Genomic DNA, 24,014 nt, shown 5'->3' on the forward strand with positions numbered 1-24,014 from the left:
TTTGACAAGCTAGCAGTGCCTGTCTCTTTGGCTTGATGGCAGCTATTGTTGTTATCAGCAAATATACCTATACGTAGGCACATCAAGTTTTTTTCCTCCGGAAAAGGTGCCTGTGGAGGACAGAAAAACTGATAACCGGGGAACGAAGGCCGACCGGGCACATCCGGGCCATGAAAATGGGGGAGGAACGGAGGACCCTGCAGCTGCGCTCATACCGGACCCCTTCCTCCTTATCCACTGCCGTTCTTGAAAGTCAAGAACTCAAAATTGCACTCCTTTTATAATTCATACTTACACTTATTACGATTTAATGATTAATTACCTTGAAAGCTCTCTTTTTGCAGGGAATGTTACGAAAATTGCTCAACCTCAATACTTGCCTGAAACTTTGCAACGCTGTAACGGCATTTGTTATCATCCGATCTTAATCATCTTGGACTCTTTTGAATGGAAATTTTATGTACTTTAATTTAGAAAATAACTACTTTTGCCGTATTTTCAATAATATACGAGTTATTTCGGTTTTTCGGCCGAAAAACGCAAATTTCGGCCATTTTTTCAAGATGGCGGCTTTGGCTCGCCTCAGATTTGTTCGCAAATGTGAAATTCGGATTCAGCGATGAAAAATACATAAGAATAGTATATCAGAAAGTTTCCTCAGAAATTGTCTCTACTTAGCCCCTATTTGTGCTCTATTGACTGGACTATCAGTAATGCGCGTGGCGTGCTGACGCGCCCGCTCGACGCAATTCCAACTTCGGCCGCTAGTTGCAGTTCGATCGCTCGGTTCCCTACCGCAAAGCTGCAAACCAGCCTCTGGTGGGGAGTCGGCGATCGACTATAAATAGTGGCCGGAGCATAGGCCGGGCACCAGTATTTGATCAAGATTTGTAGAAGACCCACCAGTCGTAGTCATCGGCCAGTCCCGTAAATATCAGGGCTGAGACCCGAACCTTCGCGGCTCAGACCCGTGCTTCCATCACGCCCCGGACGCGTTCACAAACTCGGCTCAGACCCGAATCCCCCCCCCTTCCCCATCTCATAGCCCAATCTTAGATTTTAGAACCATATATATATATAAATATGTGTATGTGAAGACAAGAAATGAAATAGTGAATAAATATGTGTCAATGAAGCCCTCATAGTTCATCCTTATCAACAACCCAAAAAAACACCCTCCTTACATTGGTGGAGGCGCAACGATCCCGGACCACACAACAACATCTCTACCAGGCTCTACCCCCCAGCACCAAAACGCCTGCACCAGCCCCTGGAAAACCAGCAACCACATGGAAAATTCCGAAGAAACGAAAATCACCAGCCGAGTTGTTCCTTGACCTAGGCTTGGACCTACCAGACCTGCTATCTCCACTACATTCGCCCGTCAGCGCACCTCCGCCACCTTCCAATGGACTTCCACCGGCCATAAACACTCCGCCATTCTCCCCACCCCCGATTCCGGAACACGCCGCTAATCTCTCCACAGCAGAATCACCAGCACCTCCAGGTACTTCAGTGGCAGCGCCCCTACCTCTTTATGCCGCGCCCTGCCAGACCTCCTTCCCTCCTCTAAGTCACTACCCACAATCAGCCCAATTTCTGTATGCCCTCTCCTCCCTGCTAGGCCCCTTACACTACTCTCCAGCCCAACCTGAATATTTTCCATCACTTCAACCCACACTGCTCCCTGAACCATGGGTTCAACCATACACCCCCACCCCGCTGACCGCTTCCATCCTCGTCCACACAGGATTCACTGGACCCACACGGACCAGCAGAAGAGCTGGAAAACGCGTACAGCGCAAAAAACAGCGTTACGCAACTTCGTCAACCCCTTAAGTGCGCCATTCTCTACATTTTTGTACATTATATTTCATTACTATTATTGTGAGGCAGCTCCGTATTCAGCGCCCCTCAAACTTGCCGGCTGCTTTTAAGCGCCCCCCCTAATTTAAGATGCACCGTAATTTTTTCTTTATGTGGCAGCTATCACTAAGCGCCCTCCTAATTTAAGATAGAATGTACTTTTTTCTGAGGCAGCTACCATTAAGCGCCCAACTAATTTAAGATGCACCTTCTTTTCCTTCATGTGGCAGCTATCACTAAGCGCCCTCCTAATTTAAGATAGAATGTACTTTTTTCTGAGGCAGCTACCATTGAGCGCCCAACTAATTTAAGATGCACCGTACTTTTCCTTCATGTGGCAGCTATCACTAAGCGCCCTCCTAATTTAAGATAGAATGTACTTTTTTCTGAGGCAGCTACCATTGAGCGCCAAACTAATTTAAGATGCACCGTACCTCTTTCTTTCTGTGGCAGCTATCACTAAGCGCCCTCCTCCCTTCAGATAGAATGTACTTTTTTCTGAGGCAGCTACCATTAAGCGCCCAGCTAATTTAAGATACACCGTAATTTTTCCTCATGTGGCAGCCATCACTCAGCGCCCTTCTTATTAAAGATAGACTGTAATTTTTCTTTCCTGAGGCAGCTACCACTAAGCGCCCTTCTACTTTAAGATAGAATGTACTTTTTTTTCTGAGGCAGCTACCACTGAGCGCCCAACTAGTCTAAGATATACCATAATTTTCTCTTATGAGGCAGCCACCCTATAGCGCCTCCTACTCATGCCGGCCGCTATTCAGCGCCCATGAGTTAGCTAGACTCATGCTATAAGAAGCCCCCCCCACCCCCATCATTAGCACCCCCTTCAAATGTTCACGTGGCAGCTTCCATAGTTAGCGCCCGTTTTTTCACCCTCCATCTTGCCTGGTTGTTCGGCCTTTTGAAATTGCTTCGCAATTTTGTTAGGTGCGTAAGGTGTGGCGGCGCGGCACTCGCACTCAGTAATGCGCGTGGCGTACTGACGCGCCCGCTCGACGCAATTCCAACTTCGGCCGCTAGTTGCAGTTCGATCGCTCGGTTCCCTATCGCAAAGCTGCAAACCAGCCTGGTGGGAAGTCGGCGATCGACTATAAATAGTGGCCGGAGCATAGGCCGGGCACCAGTATTTGATCAAGATTTGTAGAAGACCCACCAGTCGTAGTCATTGGCCAGTCCCGTAAATATCAGGGCTGAGACCCGAACCTTCGCGGCTCAGACCCGTACTTCCATCACGCCCCGGACGCGTTCACAAACTCGGCTCAGACCCGAATCCCCCCCCCTTCCCCATCTCATAGCCCACTCTTAGATTTTAGAACCATATATATATAAATATGTGTATGTGAAAACAAGAATTAAAATATTGAATAAATATGTGTCAATGAAGCCCTCATAGTTCATCCTTATCAACAACCCAAAAAAACACCCTCCTTACACTTAAATTCAGATTTTTCGGCCCAAATTGACAAAACTAACTCTCCTGAAAAATTAATCTCTGACCCCTTTAACGGTTTGTCGGCCTTCTGTGGTGTGGTCACTGTAGCACTTGCTCTATGATTGGGAGGTTCTGGGTTTGATTCCCGGCCAGGTGACCCGAGTTTGATGGTCTCAAATAACGGTTAGCTGAGGCTGGCTTGAAGAGGGAAGGAGGGGGGACGTGGCTCTAGGGATGGTTAAGCGCAGGATTATCCCTTATGGAATACTTGAGGTGTTAAAAAAAAAAAAAAAAAAAAAAAAGACCACCTATTAATTTTAAAGATAGATTAAACCAGAGGCTATGTTACCTTCATCATCTTATCTAAACTGGAAGAATCATTGCTGAGAGTGTTAACAGGTGACGGAGTTTTTGGTACAGAAGATGTTACGGAGCCTCCACTGGCTGCAGGAGTTGCAGAGGGAGTTGAGGAACTAGTTTTCATTGAGGGCGGTGCTTTCAGCTGGATTTTGAAGGAATTATCGTTTGGAAGGGAGCCCATGGAAACGAGATTGGGTGGTTGCTTGCAACCTGAGTTGGACGTTTGAGGTATATGCCACGATGGCTGTGGAGATTGTGAGCCTTGGACTCTTTGTACAAGTTGCTTGGCAGTGTGGCTGTAAGACCCTGGATGCCGCATTCCCATCATTTGTAACTGTTGTTGCTGGTGGTGTTGCTGTTGCTGTTGTTGATGATGCTGTTGTTGTTGCTGCTGCTGTTGTTGCTGATGATGATTCTGTAGAAAAATGAAATTCAAACTTAGAAGTAACTTGGGATAAGAATTGAAAAGATGTTTTTTAACCGGGTGACATACTATGGCTGACGAACATATTGCCCATCGACAAACTGACGATTTTGCGGGACGAAGAAAAAACTTCGCCATTTTGTAATTTAAAGATTAGATTTGCAATTTTTTCATGCGTTACAGTGTCATTACAGTGTCATTGCAGCGCTCCCCTATAGAATTGGAAAAAAACTAAAATCATCAGCTTGCATATTTTATACTGTAAAATGTGGTAAAGTTGCTAAGTATATTTGCCAAAACTGTCAGTTAGGCCGTATTGTTTGTTAGTGCTCGTATTTTATTTTCTAGAATCCTTCTTGGAAATAAACACCTCTTTCCTCTGACAATATTCATAAAAGGGAAGATATCTGGTCGATTTCAGAAACACTACACATAAACTGAGTACAGGAATTTGAGCTGCTTCTAAAGTTCAATGTTAATAATGTTTTAGATGAAGAGTTTTTAATTTCATGATACCAATTTAAAGGTTCAGTCAAGAGGGTTACTGGACAATAATTTTTAACGTTCTTTTCATGGAAAAATAAAAGGAAAGCATACTCTTCAAGTAGTTCTATGATACCATTTACGGCTGATAGATAAGGAGATGAGAGCTACAAAACTTAAAACACAACATACCATGTAATTATTAGGTTGCACTGGTACATAGCGGACAGGAACTGCTGGTTGTTGAAAAGCAACATTTTGGTTTGGTATTCTATACATATTTACTGGCATTCGAGGCGCATAAGACTGCTGTTGCTGCTAGAATAGAAGAAAAATTAGTTAAAATGCTACTGAGATACATCCACAAAATTTTAAAAAAAGAAGAAGAAAAAAAGGTGAACAAGCCTAAACAATTTGAGAAACACTGTACCTAGAGCCAGGATGCTACAAGCTGAAGTGAGCTCACTTCCAAGCTCTAAGATACCATAAAATAATGAAAATAAGAGGAAAAATCTTATCCAAGTTGTTATCATGCAACTACTGGTAATAATGATAACATTGATAATGTTGATAACACTGATAACAACTGACATCAGGTCACCACTTACATTTTTATTACTTTGTTTTATTCTGGCTGCTGAAAATGAATTTGTGATACATAGTTGTTAAGTTCATGTATTCTCTAGTATTTTTAAAATAATTTTTGCCTTATTTACCTATTTTTTTAGTTCATTCTCTAACATTATCCTATTCCGAGGTTCAGTGGCGTGGCGTGAAGGATCGATCATCGATATATCGCCATTTGGAGCTATGGTAAAGAATCCATTACTAGGGTGTTCGCTGCAAACGCCCTGATAATCGATCTTTTTTCATAGGTTTGAATGACGAATCAATCGATATATCGCAAAGCACGCCACGCCACTGCCGAGGTTACTTAGTTCGTGTATTTTTGTTACAATTTAACCCATTCGCAAAGTAACATTTCTTTTCTTGCATCGCCCAGGAACACAGGCTGATTTAACTAAAATCAGTAACTTTGGATAACTTGCACAGGGTGCGCAACTCGTTACTCTACCAGTGACGCATTAACCGAGCTTCTAAAATTTTTACATTTTTCAATTCTTTGATGTATTATTGGTATCAAGATGAGCGTGTCACTCCTCTACGCAAAGATACCAACAAATTACTTTTGAATTTTTCAGCACTACTATCTCTTGCCCTATGGACAGTCACAAATTAATGAATAATAAATAAATTGGTTTACGCAGAGAGAAAACACTATTTAAGAGAAGAAATTTCGGAGCATACCTGTGGGTAGTTGCTATTGTGACCGAGGAGCGTTTTTAAATTAGGATCATTCATCATTGCGTTGTTTGGATGTGTGGAAGAGGTGACTTGCGATAATCTGTTTTCTCCATTAAAATGTTGCATTCTCATTTGATGGCCTGATACATTAGAAATACAACAAATGTTAGAATATTAACGTGTGATGTAAAAAATTTGACAATGATAAAACTAGCCTAAAGAAAATTAAGCCATCTAAAAAAAATTATGCAGCTGAAAATTATTTTAGATTCACTATTCTTCCAATCCATTGTTGAATCACGAAAATAAAGTAAATGAATACTTGAATAATGAAATAAAATCTTAATGTATTCTTACTGAGTATTTCTTTGCACACCATTGAACCTCACGAGGTCGAAACTGGCATAAGTTGGAAACTCGACTGACTTGTAAATATAGCCCGTTCTGTTTTTTCGCCCATTTACACAATGCTAAGGAATTCCACACAATTTGGAATCTGCAAACTCAAGAAACCCTCTAGTTCGTGACATTAATTGGTTCCAAACTTGAAAAGATCTCTTCATAAGCTCCACTAACTTATAAAAGATTTCTTATCTCCATTCATCCATTCTTTGTGAATTCTTTCTGCACCCTTTTGCCCTTACTCTCATTCTTGGCTGTCAGCACAGCAAGCTGTGTGCAGGGCTTAAGTCAAACACTATCGGAATGTGGGGAGATACCTGGAGCTCCAAGATTGCAAAAGGAATTTTACCTTCAGGCAGCATTTAATGATTTTCATCAATATTGCTGAACTTGTTTTACAGGTATTTGTCCCTTCAAGTACAATTTTTCTTTGTAAGACTTAGGAGTATCTATTCTTATTATCGTTAGACTTAAGATTTCTTCTAACCCACAAAACAACTCACAAGGCGAAAGGATATTCGTAAGCATGTTCTACCTGGAGGAACTTGTTGACTGTTTCGTCCATGTTGAACTAGAGTAATATTGCGCGGTATCTGTGGATGGAGTTGCGAAAGACTATGCAGCGGGCTAGGTTGCCTGTGCGGTGGCGGTGGGGTTGGCTGCTGTCTTCCGCTGGGTGGTGGAGTTCGCTGCTGATAGGGAGGGAGAGAGCCGGGAGGTAAAAGGGGAGCAGATCTACTCCCTGAACTGGATCCACCAGGCGCAGTCATGTTCTGATGAACAACTTGATTCTGTTGAGGAGGAGGTGTTGGATAAATAGCACCAGGTGAGGGTGTGTTCGGATGTGGGTAGACACGACCATCAACCATTATTGAGCCCATACTGCTTACGGCTGTGAAGAAATTATGAAAGTTCTATTGAGTAACAGTACAGTTAGGTCTAGGAATGCTAAGGTACTCACTTTTATACTTCAAAGTTCGTTTAAAGTCCATTACAAGTTATAAGCTTGAACAATAGCTGAGGTATGACTGTACCAACAAGTAACAAGCTTTGATCTATTTATGATGTAATGAAGCATAATCATTGTCAATTTTAGGTGGGTTAAGGCAGATTTCTTTTTCGAAAGAGGGGATGGACATCAAATATGCATTTTTCCTATAAAATGCATTGAAAAGTTCTTTTAACAACATTTTGATGATTATGATAATTTATGATCAACATGTATTATTTGTTAATAGAACGCAAATCACGAAAACAAAAGGGCTCAGTTGAATCAGGCAATTCAAAAACACGTCATCTCTTCATGATGTTGCTGTTTTTTTCTTTTCATGTTTGTTTTTTTTTTTTCTTTTAAACTACTGGCCTGCTGATCAAATCACCTTTTTCAGGCTCTGTGTGCCTTTCCTCTACAAATGAGGATCTACAAATGATAAGTGCCAAACCGGATCAGTCAAACAATTAACAAGGATTTTTCAAAACAATTAGAAAGCATGCTTTCAAACTACAATGAATGTAAATATTAATGACTGGGATGACTCCTTATCGTAAACAGTTTTAGCCTGTACGTTAATTTTTTATTTAGTATAGCTTATAAGTTTTGAAAAAGTTCTTTGTTCTTTATAAAATTAAAACCAAATAATTACCTTTTATTAGCTCAGGGATTTTATCCAGAACTAAATTAATACGCACAGGAATTTCTGGGTTAGGTATATCAGCTCTCCGACTTTTTATCCTTTGTAAATGATTTATGACATTCCTGAAAAGAAAGAAATCACAATTGGATCAATGAATGTTTGACACAGGCACAAAAGAGTCTAGGATGTAATGCTGGTAAAACAAAAAGTACATATACACAGAGATCTCCTGGCAGTGTTGAAACACAAGAAAAATTTTCTGCGACCAGAATAAATCAGAGGTTAGAGATGAGAGATACTACAGATAAATGTGGGTGAGAGAGGAGACGGTAAGAGATAGTATTTTTGATGTATTTCATGGACCCAAAAATCTATCCCAGCACTAAATATTATTCAATTAGTTCTGATGAATTTCTAAGATGTACTAAGTATTGGATTAGAATACACAACCATTCCTTCAAGTAACAAAACAGTGAAATTTACTCTACAGAAACCTAGAGTCAAATTAGCCTGGTTCTCTTAACAAAGCTCAAAAGCTGCAACATAGTCAGAAGGCTCTTTTCATTTGGATGGGATTGCATGAGGTAGTTCCAAGAAATTTGCACCCGGTTTATGCCTAATCCTCACAGAATTAGAAAAGAAAGTAGCACTGGCTGATAAAAGTTGGACCATTTTAAAATAAGTTTCAGATGAGAAGAGACGCAGAAGAGTGTCATACACAAATTACTTAAGATTAAGTAAATTTTAATTATGAAAATTACTAATACTTACGTTTTAGAAAATAAAAAAGCCATATCACTTCCATGAGAGAGAGCGTTTGTGACAAATTCTATACAATGATCAGTCAAAACAGAGAGTTGCTCCAGATCTGCTTTCTTCTCGTTGAGTGTCATTTGCTTTGATTCGCATATTTCATTCAACCTTAGAATTAAATTCTTACCCCTTGCATTAATTACTTGAGTTAATCTGAAAGAGAAACATAGGGAGAAAATTAATAGATGAAATTGATACAATACGTATAATACATTGATATTTTAAGCATAATGTAAACAAATGAAATAAATTAAAAAAAAAACAAAAAAAAAACGGAAAATTAAAAAATCAAACTCATAGGATTATTTTTAATTTAATTTTGTGAGTTTGAGTTTTTCAATTTTCCAGTTTCCTTTATTTCATTTATTAGCTCACAATTTGATACCTTGGTATCTCATTTGTTTTGTTTCTTTCCTTCGGTTTCATTAAATGTAAACAGATCATTGTCAACTATAAATTTAGGGGAGTTCTCTTAAATGAGGATATTTGTCTCCTTAATTTTATTGTCCTTCTTAAAGGAAAACCGTAGAAAAAGGGAGTCTGTTGGAGCCTCTGGTTGAAAGGGAAGATTTGCTGTTTGTGGAACACTGAAAACTTATCCATAGTGGAAAATAAAAGAAACTATTATCAAATTGAGTGAGCATTACTTACTTCAAAACCATTTGAGTAATTTCTTGAAACAGTTGTTTTTTCTTTTCTGCAATTAAATTCTGACGGTCATCAATAACTTTCATTGCATTTTTGAGAAGACGACGCTTATAGCTGAAAAAATTGAAAGGGAAAGTAAAAAAAACTGATGAGGAACAAGTGCTTTCTACACTAAAATGATTGTTTTTTAAAAGTACAAGGGGGAATCATACGTGGAGATATATAAATATTAAGAATTATAGTTTATCTTCTATAAAAAAAAGAAAAAAAAGAAGTACAAACAGAAATGTATGTTCAGTGATTATTAAATGAACGGGCAAAAAATGTCATTTTAGTAAAATGTCCATAGATTAAAAATTGATGATATCGCATGAACTATCCAGATCAAGTTTCCAAAAACACTAAATCTTTAGATCGATGTGGGAGAAATTGGATGCTACCAAATTTTCTGCCATAAAACACTTATTTTTGAAAAACATTAGAATGTTTTCTTGTGCGTTTTGGATACACTGGATTCATTCATGAATAAATCCAATGGGAATTTTCAAAAGAAAAAAAAGTTTCCCGGGATATTTGTATTTTACAGGGAAAAGATGACATCGCTGGTCTCTTGGCAGGGCAATTCTACTGAGTACTGTAAATTTTCCTTCTTTCGCTTTTTGCTACTTTTATGAATAAAAATACTCAACTGCATTTGGATTAAAATGATAATATTAATCGAAATTTCAATAAGTTTAAAGATGTATATTTACCTAACATCAGATAATAAGACAGAGACAGTTTCCCTTGTGTCCGCAGCCATTTCATTGATAAATTTATATTTATGATCTCGGTGTTCAGTTAGTTGACAATCTCGACAAGTTAATCTATCACAGCTTTCACAAAACAAGGAGAGCCTCTCCTGAAAAAGAAAGAAAGGAAAACAAATTGAAAATTCATATAGAGCTACTATCCAATTAAGCCTTCAAGATTTGAGCTGGGCTCTTTCAAAGATAAATTTTGGCTATTAAGTTTTTATTTTATCTAAATTTTTCATGGGGAGTGAAAACAAGGGAAGGGGAAGCAAACAAATTTAATCGCTGGTAAGATCCACCACCTTATCTTATTCTAAGGTTTCCAAATTATTGTAGGCAAGCCTCAAGAACATTTATTGCCAAAATCATCACACAAAATGTATGAATTCATCATCCCCCTACACTCACTAGACCTACATAAAAAAATCGTTTGAAGAGGTTTTCTTCCAAATTCGAAGTAAATTAAGATAAGCTTAATATGAGCTATTAAAAACCAACACTTCAGAATAGGTGCCCAGACACCTATTAGATTTGCCAACAGATCTACATAAAGGGAACTTATCTTCCAGGATAAAATCTTCCCTAATTTTTTGCAAAAACTTGCCAGGGTTTTCTACAACCTGAGAATGTTTGTCTTGAAACTTCAGGACTAGTTTCTACTTCAATTCTAAAATTTTAGGGTCAAACTTAGGCCAAAATTTCCTGTGTCAGTCATTATTTTACCATCACTAATAATTCCCTTGTTTCTGAATTTACAGGATTACAATGCACACTTCCAATGACAATGACTTTCGTTTTTAAAGGATCATAGTGCCTCGTTATGTTCTGAAAAAGATGACCTGTTTGCACTACTTGTTTCCTTTTCAATACTTCATGGATAAATAGATAAATGAAGAAAAACAGTAAAATACACCTTACCTGCACATGCACAGAACAAAACAAGCTTTTGGGCAGACATTTTTTAGGTAAAATTAATTCTCCTAGATCACCCTCTTCTTTGGGTTTTATTGTATGTTCTTTTGTAATTTTCAGTCTAAGGTGAGCCTGAAAAAAAATAAGAGCTAGAATTAGAGAGACTTTGTGATTAAAAATAGAAGAAGAAAAAATTATAATTAAATTTTTAAAAGCAAAAACTTGATCTGGTCCTATGATCAAGTTCAGTTCAAAAATATTGATACGTTAGCAACATCAATATTGTTCTTAATTTTGGAACCCTCTGAGCGCTGATGACTGGCTAAACTAGAAGATGATAAATCTGTTTACCTATAAATTACGATCTCATGACTCCAAAAATTGTTTGAGAAATATGTTTTTTAGGTTTAGTTGAAACAGTCGAGTGAAAAATTTCGGTTCAAAAAATGAGTAGGAACATGATTTGGGCTGCATCTGGTGTCAATAGTGCATCCTTGCTATGATTAAATTAGCTACAAAGCGCTTCTGTTGAGAGTTTTACAAAACTTGACAGTAAAATTTGCAACGAAATTCACAAAAATACATTCACTGACAAAATTTATGTTTTCTCTTGCTACCTTCATACATAGCAAGGTAGGGTAAATCAAGGTTAGGGGCGCGTAAAATCAAATAAATTGGACAATTTCGCCCATTGTTCAGGCCTATACTTTTTAAAATTTACTAGGATCATAAGTGAAAAAGGAAAAATAAAAAAAGTACTGTTTTTAGAGATTCAAAAAACCTTCCTGACAAAATACATAAGATACGTGTAAAAAAGCAAAAATACTTCAGGGATGCCACAGAATTTAGAAAATGAAATTGCCTTACATTTGCCTGATTTCCCTGACACAGAATTGTGAAATTCCCTGACATTGAAGATATGCCAGGTGGCTAAAAATACATAATTATAAATAGTTTTCAGGCAAAATATGTTGTTCGGAACGTCAAAATTGTTTTAGAAAGCAAGTAAAGATGGCTTAAAAATTTTTCCTGACATTTTTGTCTTTTTCCATGACATTCCCAGGTTTTCCCTAACTTTTTAAAATTCCCTGACATAACCCGGTTTTACCAGTATTCCCTGACTACGGCAACCCTGTGTCATATACTTGAAGCAACTTAGAGATCCTGCGGGTTTAAGTTGAAAAAAAAAATTGGATGAGAGGAAAGGGGTGAAAATTACCTGTACACAACTATCGCAAATATATTCCGCGCATTCAACACACCAGCTTGTAGCCAGTGCTCCAGACTCTGAGTCGGAACAAGAGGTACATTTGAGATCATTCAGTCTTGCAGCTGCTTCAGCAGATGCGCCATTCTCTATTGGCAGTACAGATGCATTTTCTATGAGAAAATGATTCTCGGTGAGGTTGTCCGCAAAGCAACTGATTTCACACTTCGGACATTTGAAGAAATTATTTGGCTTGTCACCTGAAACAATTGAAAAAACACACCATGAAATTTATGAACAATAAATGATTATATGAAATTGAAGAACAATAATTGGATTGCATTTTGTGAAAAGGAACCAAGAGCATTCCAATGTTGCAACGATTGTGCAACTTACATTCTTTGCAACAAAATTACTGAAATCGTCAAAAAATTAAATTTACGAGGGTAATTTTCGTTTCAAATTCATAGTTTATTCGAAGTTAAGATAAAACTCGTTTAGATGATCAGTTTATATTAGCACGGTAAAAAAAGTTGCACAATCTTAGCGACAGTGTAATGCTCTTGCTTCCTTTTCGCAGAATACTATTCAATTAATACACCGATAAACCTTGATTTGTGACAACAAATACATTGCTGTGAAAAACTAACAGCTCGCGGCATCATACATTTTACAAAAATATTATAAATTTGTTCATTATCATGGTTTGAATATTTGAAAATCTGATCAAACATAATTGGCGAAACATGTCTCATAATTCACCCCTCCCCTCGTAATGTTGACTCCTGTGTGACTACGTCTTTAGGTTGAGATGGAGTTACAGCGTACATCGATTTATCTCTTTTAATGACGACAAGCAAGTTTTTTAGTAAGACCTGCAATAGTTTTCCTAACCACCTCCCGACAAATTCAGCACATTATCATCATAGGCGTTGGTAGGAGATGTTTTGGAGCGGGCGGGGGGAGAGGAATACACCCCCAAGAGAGTTGTAACCAGTGATGCAGGAAGTTCTTACCTTCCCATTTAAAAAAAAAAAAAAAAAAAAAAAAAAAACCCTTTTTCAGGAATTTTAAAAAGGTTACTTTACCATGATTCTGTACATATAAATTTCCGCGATTTGACAGAAACTCGTGATTTTAACCGTAGCTTTGTAACGATATTTTGCTGGTTTTCTTATTTTTTTGATCTCAATATCGAAGCCTTCTCAATTTCACAAGCGACCGATCGCGACTCGCCCGGTCGTATGGTCGAGAAGTTTTTGCACCCTTCCAACCCAACACTAGCGCTCAATACCACTATGTGTGCAAAGAGCCGACCCCCCCCCCCCCCCCAGCAAAAATTTCTGGGGAAGCCCTTTGCTTAATTAGATTACGTAAACGGCACAGCATCTGCCACGTGTAAATTAAATATTTAATTAAACGCTGCTAAGGCAACGGCACTACACTACCGATGCTTCCAATCGCTCGCCATCACGACGCATTTAAATCAAAAGGAACTATATCCATTGTGACAAAAGCCGTTATGCATGGTACTATAATGGATCTCGGGGCTCATGTCAGAGCAAATATAGTTCCTTTTTATTTTAATACGTTCAACTTGTGAACACAAAAGCGAACCCCACGCCCCACGTGCAAGCCAGTGGCGTGGCGTGAATTGCGATATATCGATTGTTATGCCATTTAAACCCATGGAAAAGGATCGATAAACAGGGCGTTCGCAGCGAACACCTTAATAATCGATTCTTTACCATAGCTTTAAATGGGGAAATATCGATATTTATCGAATCACGCCACGCCACTGGTGCAAGCGTGGGGAATCTTCTCCGTCCATAGTGAGATTTTCACAGAGGACCCGCTGAAAATTACGACCACCCCTCGTCAGGCGCTGTAAGGCAATTAACGGATGAAAGCGTGCGTGCAACGCTTGAGGCATATCTACGCTATTGCAGGCGCTGCCGGTATTGTCCGCCGTAATTAGAATTCGCGACGTCCACGTGGGCTTTTTCGGAGCTAATGTCACACGATCGAACTGCGTCATCAACATATCAGGGTCAAGTGCAGTGTTCGAAGCTCGCCTTTGAATTTTAGGAGCCATGTGGCGCTTCAAGCCTGATTTTTAGGCGCCATTGAAGATTTTTTAGGGGCCAAATTGACATTTTGCCTTTATATTACTGCGCATTTAGTGAAAAGTTAGACGCAAGATGTTTTCGGAACAAAACTAGTAGAAGCTGTAACTTGGGGAAGACAAAAGCACTAAGAATGAAATCGTGAAGAATAGAAAAACCAAGCTTTCGCTTGTAGTACTGAACATTCTGAGTTTTTTTCAATTCAAATAGATTTGTTTTTCTTCCTTAATGTGACTTCCTGTGAAAATCCAGATTTTTAGGGACCACGTTGGCGCAGAGCTTCATTTTTTATGCGCCATGACCGACTTTTTAGCCGCATTTGGCGCGTTGGCGCCTGTGAGTTTCGAACACTGGTCAAGTGCTGGGGTTGGTTCAATTTATCGAATGAGCCAATCACAACGACTGACCTTGATAATTTGATGGTTAGGTTTGGTCGTGTGACAAGAGCTTCTGACGATCGGTGATCCAGGATCCTAGGTGGCCGCGACGATCGGAACCTTTACTTAGAAATTATTTTACGCGAATCGAATTCCTGATTTTTTATTTTTATAGATCGTATACTTTGAAATAAATTTTGTTTTTGGTTCTAATACTTTACCTGGATGGCGACTGGAAAAAGACATACAAGTTCCCTGACTTTTCATCGATTTTAAAGAAAAAAGAAAGAGGGTAGTGCAGAAATGATGGACCGATCAACAGACGTAAAACGCCCTACGCCCTACTAAATTTTAGTTATCGCCCTACGTTTCACTTTGTAATTAACCTGATGATGGCTGACACAGCCGAAACGGCCATAGTAGTTTAAGTTTGGCAACCGAAGACAAATTCACATCGGGCGAAAAAGAGATGTAAGTGCTATAGGTGCAACCCGATAAAGAAAAAAGAAACAGAACCAACTTAACTTTTCACTTGAGAAACCAAAAATTCCAAAGTCAACGTCAAATTCCCTCGAGTTTCCCAGTGTTTCCCCTCAAAATTCCATTTCCTGAATTTTTCAAAAAAGGCTAAACTCTTAATTCAAAGGGATATTATTCCTCTATCCTCCCCAATGGTCACACCTGGTTTTCAGCTTTTTAAACACACTGTGATCAAATCAAAGGCGATCCTGCGGGGGGAGAGATAATAATTTTGAAAAATCATCAAGGAGTTGCCAATTTATCAATCCTAAACCTAACCTATTTATCACGAAAAAACCTAACTTCATTTCAAAGTTGCCAAATTTTCCCTCACATATTGCATTTTTAACCTGTGGTATTTCTAGCTGAAAATTTCACTGATTTTCTTTCTGATCTCATGCAAGAGTAAGACAAATTGGATTGAATTTTTCAACGAGAAACCACCATCTCTGGTTCTTCTGTAAAGCACCTTTCTGCACACGGTAACCAATGGCATATCTATTGTTTCTAAAATGAGCCACAAATAGTGGTTCCTTATTGCAAAATGTAATCTAATTTTAGGCAATAATTTCACCGATACATTCATGTAAAAATTTTAATTGTTTGAGTTGATTCCGCAACCTTCGAATGGAAAATTCTTCTGTCCCAAAAACAACCAATCCCCCCCCCCCCAAAAGGTCAACGTACTGACAAGATCTAAGTGACCCCACCGATGAATTAGCGTGAGTAACATACTTGACAGCAAAGGTGCCTCATGCTCAATCTTGCTATGATCGAGGTATTTAGGTGAAGGCTTCGAAAAGAGACTTTAATGCGTGACTAACCCAGATGACGGTCTGAAAATTTCGAGGTCAACGACTTGGCCGCTGGCCGAACAAATCCATAAATTAAACATAATACTTTGGCAAAAGCTCGCGGCTGAATTCGAACGAAGCCTCCAAGGCTACGAAGGGGACAACCCACTTTCAGATAGCCTTACTGCGACCTTTGATAAATATAAATAATTATAAACGAATGCTTAAAGAATGAGCCAAGATAAATGGATGAATGAATCAATGTATTTGAAGATATTTATTGTCATGTGGATGATCGGCTTCATAGGAATCGCTTTACTTTTATCGCGGATCAGATCTGCCTGGGCACTTCATTCAAAGAGGTCTAAACAGGACATCTTAATCTGGAGTAAACGGAGAGTAAATAGGGGGTTACTCCTTGGTCGCTACGCGGCCCGGCCCCTGACAGAAATTCTGCGGCTTCGCGCTCACAGGGCTGCGGGAACCTGAATCTTAATTCGGAAAAGTTGCTAGTATCGTAACGGAGAATTGATGGCAGGGCTCACGCAGAGAATATTGTTAGACTCCTGCAGATGCAAAAATGTCAAGAAGTGAACAGTTGGGGAGCGCGAGAACCTAAAAAAAATCAAGTGCTCTTTTTTTCTTCCCTTGATGGGAATAATATCAACTACCTACGTGCCTCAGACCTTGGCATCGTCTCAGAATTCAAAATGATAGAAAACTGCTGTCATTTAAATGACAGGATAAATTTAAGGGGGTGGGGAGGAGAGATTGAGATGATTTTCGCGGCAAAAATATGAAAAAATCCAAATGAAACGCCACGTTCAAAAAAGTTTGTATACTTGAGTTCTATGTACTGTTTTTAACTGAATTAAAGTGCGTGTTTATTTCAACACATGGCGTGAAAATTTTTTCGGCAACTGCTGCTCTTTGAAGCGATTGCATTCGACCAATCGAATCAATGTAATCAAACATTTTACATCGACTGACACAAGTAAAACTTAAAGGCAGTCTAGACAAAACGCATTTTCACGGGCGGGAAACGCTAGCTTTATGGAGCGAGATCACGGTATGTAGGTTCATTTGAATCCGATCTTGATATTCTAGTTTCAGTGACCTCTAAAATCTTCTAGTTTGTAAGTACCTCCAAATTAATCATTGAGCGATTTGCTCCGAAAATATTTGACTCAATCTGAACTGAACATTATACCGTCATACCTAAAAATTGTTAAACGCAGTTTAACAGGCCTCGATTGTGCATTCTGCAGAAACTGCGACTACACGGGGACAAAGTATTACTGAACCTTAGTTCACATTTAACACCAAACTTTTTCGGATTAGGTAACCGATATTTCCGGTCATAGGAACGGAGTTCTGATTGACTGGGCCACAATTCGGTTTCTGAGACCGAAAACTTCGGGATTCAATGTGAATCAAACTTTTCTTCTTCATGAGATGGACGCGAGGTGTTTCGAACAGAAAAATGCGGAAACTGAAGAAAATCGGTTTTTCAGCAGAAACGAAAATGCAACATAATGGCTACAAAAACCGAGAAAAATGAAAGGGAGTAATATGCTACGCATCTGGTGTTTCCGCGTGTAGTGCGTATAAGGGTGGTTTCACGATAACTGGAATAGCTTTGTCGCCGTAACAGACGACACATTTCTTGGTCATATTTTTAGTAGTAATGATAAAAACTCGAATTTTTCCGCAAAAACATACACAGGATTACGCATTATAACGTTTTCTAATGATTTATTGCTTTACTTCTTAATTAATACCATGTAAATTCCGAAAATGACCTGTCTGTTACGCGGTAAAAAGTGTGCGTAACAGACAGCACATTTTCGGTTATTCATGTATTAAAATTGAAAAGTAAAGCGATAAATCTTTGAAAAGCGTTATAACACGTAACCCTGTGCAGGTTAATGCAAAAAAATTCGAGCGATTATCATTACTGCTAAAAATATGACCGAAAAATGTGTTGTCTGTTATGGCGACAAAACTATTCCAGTTATCAAGAAACCACCCATAAATAAAAAATGTCCTTTAACCCTTGAAAGTGATAACTTCCTTACTCGAGTACAAAAACCGCCTTCAAAACAACGCGTATGGAACTTCACTACGACCGTGTATGAAGAGTTAGTTCTCACAAAATTGAAGGGGCCCTTTGAGGAAGTCTGTCTCAGTTCATGCCTGATAAGGACGCAATTTCGGAAGGAAAGGAAAGAAGAAAGGAAGGAACGCAAGGAAGGTTTGTCGAGGGTTTCGAGCAAAAATACAGTAAATAGAAAGGGTGTGGATTATTCTTTCGGGTAGTTATGCAAAAAACCGTCAGAGAGAAAATGTATACAGAGATCTCGCAATTCCAATTCTGGTGGTATGCTCGGGTGAGGCAAAAGTTATGTTCAAAGATGAACCCTATTTTTTGCCTAATGATAATTGAACAGCAATTGGTTGAGCATCTTATTGGCTTAATGATAAATCACGAGTGTCAGGTCAAGCACTTTTCAAACCAAGTTTGCCAAATTAGGCCTTGCATGCAAAATAGATTCCTCGACACGTTGCGATGGCCAAAGCACGACCCCACGTATCTCCTCTGCGGTGTTTAAAGATCTCTGCTCCTCTTTTATTTTTTCATAGAGAAACAAGCCAATATTACAGCTTGTTCGTACAAATTATTCCCCTGGAGAGGACAAATCAAGGAGATTTTAAAAAAATCACGCTAGCAGCTTTCCAAAGAAAAAATTATGTATGACAGGCAGTCTGCGGCGTCGCAGATGGATATGCGAGCTTTCGCACTTTGGCCATCGATTAGTCATCAAGAATTATTAGGAGAATTTTAGTGTTGACTCCCGAAAATCACCTAACCACAGGAAGGAATACATGGAAGAATAGGGAGAAGCTAAAAATCGTCCACTTTCTGGCTCGATTTGATCTGGCACGATTTCACATTAGTTTTAGAAAATCATTCTGCAAATCAAGGTCTTAAAACTTTGGAAATCTTTAGTTTTTTTTTTTTTTTTTTTTTTTGTTTTTTTTTTTTTTAAACCCTAAACTTAGACAACTCAAAGTTTTTGTGGGGGCTGCGTCAAATTCGGATCGGGCGTTAGATTTTAGTCGTACGTCAAGGGCATCTGGGAGCTCTTGAGCGTCAGGGCACTTTAGAGAGACCAGTGGCGAGGCGTGCTTTGCGATCTATCGATATTTCCCCATTTGAGGCTGTGGTAAATAATCGATTATTAAGGTGTTCGCTGCGAGCACCCTGTTTATCGATACTTTTCCATAGGTTTAAATGGCCGATCAATCGATACATCGCAAAGCACGCCACGCCACTGAGAGAGACCACGCAATGTATCGTTCTTCTAGGCCAATCTGCCCCCGTGCTTTGGGTCTGGCGTAAATGATGATTGATGAACGTAAGCATCCGGTGAAAAAAACTTCCGCTCATCATGACCGGATTTATGGGGGGGGGGGGGGGGGCTGCAGGCCCCTCGCGGCAGATTCCGGAAGGCGGCAAATTACAAAAACAAGGAAGAGATTTGGAATTTTTTGTTTTTTTGCCTTCCGATCTCATTACCAGAGACAGGATCTAGAGACCCCGCACTGCTATCTTCCTTAGAGTATGATAAAAAATTACTTCCTGAGGTCAATGCTCTTTGCCTAATGTCGACTGATAACCTACTAGAAATTTGAGCAATTTGTTTAGCAATGCTGACCTAGGTAATCTTGCCAGAACTCGCCGAAAAAAGGGCTTACTCCGACATTCATCCATCATTCTTCGGCGAATCTTATTGGATCAACAAGTAGTTCATCGACCATCATGATCGAAAAAAGGCGTGGACCCCCAACACTGGGAAAAAAACACATTGGATCTAGAGTCCAGACTCTTGAAAACATTGACAAGAAAAAATACTCTTGATTCAATCAGATTTAAGCTTAAATCAAAAGGAAATCCGCTCAAATTAAGAGGCTTGGTTCTTGATTTAAGCTTAAATCTGATTGAATCAAGAGTATTTTTTCTTGTCGATGTTTTTAAGTCTGGACTCTAGATCCAATGTGGTTTTTTTCCCGTGAAACTTAACTATTGCTCCTACATTAAATACATAATGTTTCTGCTCGTTTTTCACGATTGGAGAGAAAATAAGAAAATAAAAAAGCATCATCACTTTCGAAATTTAGAGACGGCAAATTGGACTAAATTTCACAATTAGGAGCTGCAATTTCTGGTTCAGTTTAGAAACAACGTATCTACCCTCAGTTTCCCTAGGCAAATACATGTTTTAGTGGATAAGCCAGCGATTGTAGTTCCTATAGTTACCAAATGTAGTCCAATTGACGTTGGTCCCTCGGCGGCAAAATCGTAAATCCGACCCCGCGCGCGCTCAGGGTCGAGAGAAACCAAGTGGCCTCCCCAATAATGAATCCTCCCTCCTCGTTCTAAATTGGACAGAATTAATCAGAATCAGTCCCACTGCACTTTGCGTTGCCTAATTTATTTCCATTTTTATTCTATTTCACCGAAAACGAAACAACTCAATGCCTCGAAACTTCTAGTTGGTTTGTCTCGGATGATAAACAGATATTTATAAAATTTCAAAGAAGAATGCTCCTCAGTTCTGCCGTGCTAAGGAAGAATGCCGCATGAGCCTTCGGACGTTGCCGAGTTTCCTCGGATGAAAACCGAATTTACTTGGAAAATTGTGAATACTATTTTCCAAAAATTTCAGATAATTTCGAACGCAATTTGTTTTTTTGACAACATCCATGCATATTTTGACCTGATATTTTCAGATATTTTAAATTAATCAAAAAAACATGTTTGATCAAGGAAAATTTGGCAACTCTCGAATGTTCATACGGCGTTCTCCTTTAGCAGAGTTCCCCGTTGTCAAAAAAAAAGGAAAAGAAAACAGCAAAAACGCAATGTCGTTAGGGTTATTCTGGTCACAGCCGTCTCATTGATTAATGTAAATTTTGAGTTCGCTAAAAAACCAAATCCGTTTGGAGTTTCAAAGCAGATCTACTACAGAACGGACTGAAGCCAGATAAAATTCGAACTGATCATGGCACAAAAGCTCCATATTTTCGCAGTCTTCCTACTAGAATTTCATGTTCAACCTTTAAGCGTCCAGCCCACTTACAAACTGGGACTCTCAAACTGGCACCAATTCTTCTATTTCTCAGCCATTTCTGCTCGGAATTCCTTGAAAATTTCAGGATCTGATCTGTGATGTATCTCGAACACGACGATCTTTGAAAGGCAACAGTCAACAGTTCCATCGATGAGCCTCTTTGAAGCCCTTAGTTTGAAGGTGGGCTGGACGCGCGGTTTTAGTGGTGCGTGCGATTTGCAGACAGAACGAGCCACGGACAGATGACCCTTCATTAGAACCCCAGCAATGCCAACTAACAGGAACTAAACGAAAATAATTGTTATACTTCCAAGGTTAGAGAAAGCGACGTACCAATCGAAACGATGATACGACTACTAGTCTTCTCCTGTCGGGTGTTTGGCATAGCTGAGTAACTAAAGGCACTTTTAAGCTGGTTGATAACTAGACTGACAGAAGCGATCCATCTCTAGTTGTTACCTTTCGCATCGCTTCAATTACGATTCTGAAAGGGTCTAAGACGGAACCAGTGGGCTGATTGTTGAAATTTATAGACAAAGCTACAGACAAAGAGGACGTAGGGGGTATGGAACGATCCTATTGGTTGAAATGTGTGGTTCTCGTAGACTAAGGGAGGAGATGATGGACTAACTGTCGGGTTCCTCGTGGATTGCCGTTACTTAGTCTATTACCTGCCTCCTTTGTCCAATGCAACCACCAGCTTCCACCAATAGGTTCCCTCCATATCCTATTTGTCATCTTTGTCTATCAATTTCAATAGTCGGCCCTCAGTGGGCTGATTGTTGAAACTGATAGACAAAGCCATAGACAAGGGAGACAAAAAGGATATGGAGGGGTCCTATTGGTGGAAGCGAGTGGTTGCAATGGACGAAGGAGGTAGATAATAGACTAGCTAACGGCGAATCACGAGAGACCCTTCAGTTAGTCCATCATTTACCCTCTCAGTCTAAAAGAGCCTCCCAAATTAACCCAATAAGATCACTCCATACTCATTATATGCTCTTCGTCTATCGCTTTGTCTATCAATTTCAACAATCAGCCCGAATGATTCATTTCGATTCATAAGAACGTAGAGTGTATCCAATCAAAATAAATACTTTTAACCAAATACTTCGAGCTATTAATGCAATTACTTTCGTTTAGATAGGCACCAAAAAGTCCAAAAACGTGTTTCGGTAGATGAAAAGCAAAACTTCGGTTGTTTCAAACGATTTATAAAAACGGCTTTCGACTAGAACCTTTCGACTGGCTTCTCTAAAATCTGCTTGAAGCGCGTTGGCGCCGTTGGCTCCCTCCTACTCAATGCAATTCATTTACCGTTCCTTGGAGAAAAACCAGGGTGTCTACTAAAACAGACTGACCGAAAATCAGTACTTTTGCAGTACATTCCCAAGAAATTCAGTACATCCTCAATAGAAAATTTCAGTACTTTTTTCAGTACATCCATTTGACGAAAGTCGAGAAATTTTAAAAATAATGTCTCGCTCAAATTGCGACAAAAATATGGATAAAAATCCGGACCTGTTGCGGAATTTCCGCACTTTTTCAGTACTTCCGGACTACCCTTAAAAATCAGTACTATTTCCGGACTTGTAGACACCCTGATAATGGTAATTTCAGGTTTCTCTGGGGTCTCGACATTACGACTACTGTTGCGTCTGAGCTCCAACGAAATAACAATGCATGTATCTGTTTGCCTGATAAATCAAACTCCATACGTGCCAAGGTACAATGTATATGTATCTACATCCGTTTGCCTGATAAATCAAACTCCACTTTGTAAAGGCATATTAGCTGAGCAAATCGGGTTGCAATGAGCGCAATTAAAACTATAAACTATACAACTAAAAGAACTGCAATCGCGAATGCCACGCGGATCCTCGTGCAAACAGAAATCCGTCACCTGTGTTTGCTCAGCCGTTCGACGACGGACGAGACAGAAAAATAATAAACAAGCCAACGGCTGTAACACAACATAAAGCTGCTGAAAAAGAAAACAGGCCTCGTATAAAATAAGTTTCGCACGGACGTTGTTTGACTCGAGTTGTCGTTAAGTGGGTAAATAGGGCAAAACATTGCGAACAAAGTCCGCGGTACTTTCATGGTATCCTCACGCCGGACATGAACATTGCTTTTGCCAGACAGACTGAGTAAGGAAACCTTGAATTGAAGGGAAGAATTCGATGTGGCAGCCAATGCTACTAATGCTGATCGTTGAAATTGATGGCCAAGCATAGACGAAGAAGACAAAATGAAACAGAGCCATCCTATTGGTTGAAATGGGCGTTTTTCATGTACTAAGAGGAAAAATCATGAACTGACAGGAGTTCTCTTCTAGGCTGCCGTTAGTTAGTCTAATTCTTACCTACTGTGTCCATTGCAACCACCAGTTTCCTCCAATTGGATCACTTCATTTGTCCTTGTCCAATTGACCGATTCCGTTAATATCCTAAACCTTGAAGACGAATGAAGAAGCTTCAAAGAATGGCTAAACTTTATTTTGATCTACTGTAACTCATACATACATACATTCGAGTCGCTTTACAGCGCGCCCGGGCGCTCTGCAACACCCAATCGCCATCCTTGCCTATCGATCCAGAGGTCGTCTGGTAAATGGCATCTTGTGATTTCATCTTGAATGCCACCTATCCACGATTTTGCTTGACATTCCCTACGTTTTCTCTCAGGAGGAACCCAATCTAGTACCTTCTTAGGCAACCTATCATCTGTCATTCGTTGAACATGACCATACCAGACAAGCTGTTTGG

At 39.4% G+C, this 24,014-nt stretch overlaps 1 protein-coding gene across 2 annotated transcripts in view; it reads right to left on the minus strand.

Moving 5' to 3' along the window:
• LOC109040657 (E3 ubiquitin-protein ligase TRIM33) overlaps positions 1 to 24,014 on the minus strand; it is a 73,088-nt gene that overhangs the window by 12,810 nt on the left and 36,264 nt on the right. Inside the window, exons 2-11 of one of the 2 annotated variants that reach the window (XM_072302097.1) lie at positions 12,308 to 12,555; positions 11,095 to 11,220; positions 10,135 to 10,283; positions 9,386 to 9,496; positions 8,693 to 8,887; positions 7,931 to 8,043; positions 6,823 to 7,179; positions 5,889 to 6,025; positions 4,773 to 4,895; positions 3,663 to 4,088 (exon numbers count right to left, since the gene is read on the minus strand). In XM_072302097.1, coding sequence (XP_072158198.1) covers positions 3,663 to 4,088; positions 4,773 to 4,895; positions 5,889 to 6,025; positions 6,823 to 7,179; positions 7,931 to 8,043; positions 8,693 to 8,887; positions 9,386 to 9,496; positions 10,135 to 10,283; positions 11,095 to 11,220; positions 12,308 to 12,555 — 1,985 coding nt within the window. Of the gene's footprint in view, positions 1 to 3,662; positions 4,089 to 4,772; positions 4,899 to 5,888; positions 6,026 to 6,822; positions 7,180 to 7,930; positions 8,044 to 8,692; positions 8,888 to 9,385; positions 9,497 to 10,134; positions 10,284 to 11,094; positions 11,221 to 12,307; positions 12,556 to 24,014 lie in introns of both variants that reach the window. The other variant, XM_072302096.1, reaches the window with a different exon arrangement.

This window comes from Bemisia tabaci, chromosome 7, assembly GCF_918797505.1.
Source record: "Bemisia tabaci chromosome 7, PGI_BMITA_v3".
Taxonomy (NCBI): domain Eukaryota; kingdom Metazoa; phylum Arthropoda; class Insecta; order Hemiptera; family Aleyrodidae; genus Bemisia; species Bemisia tabaci.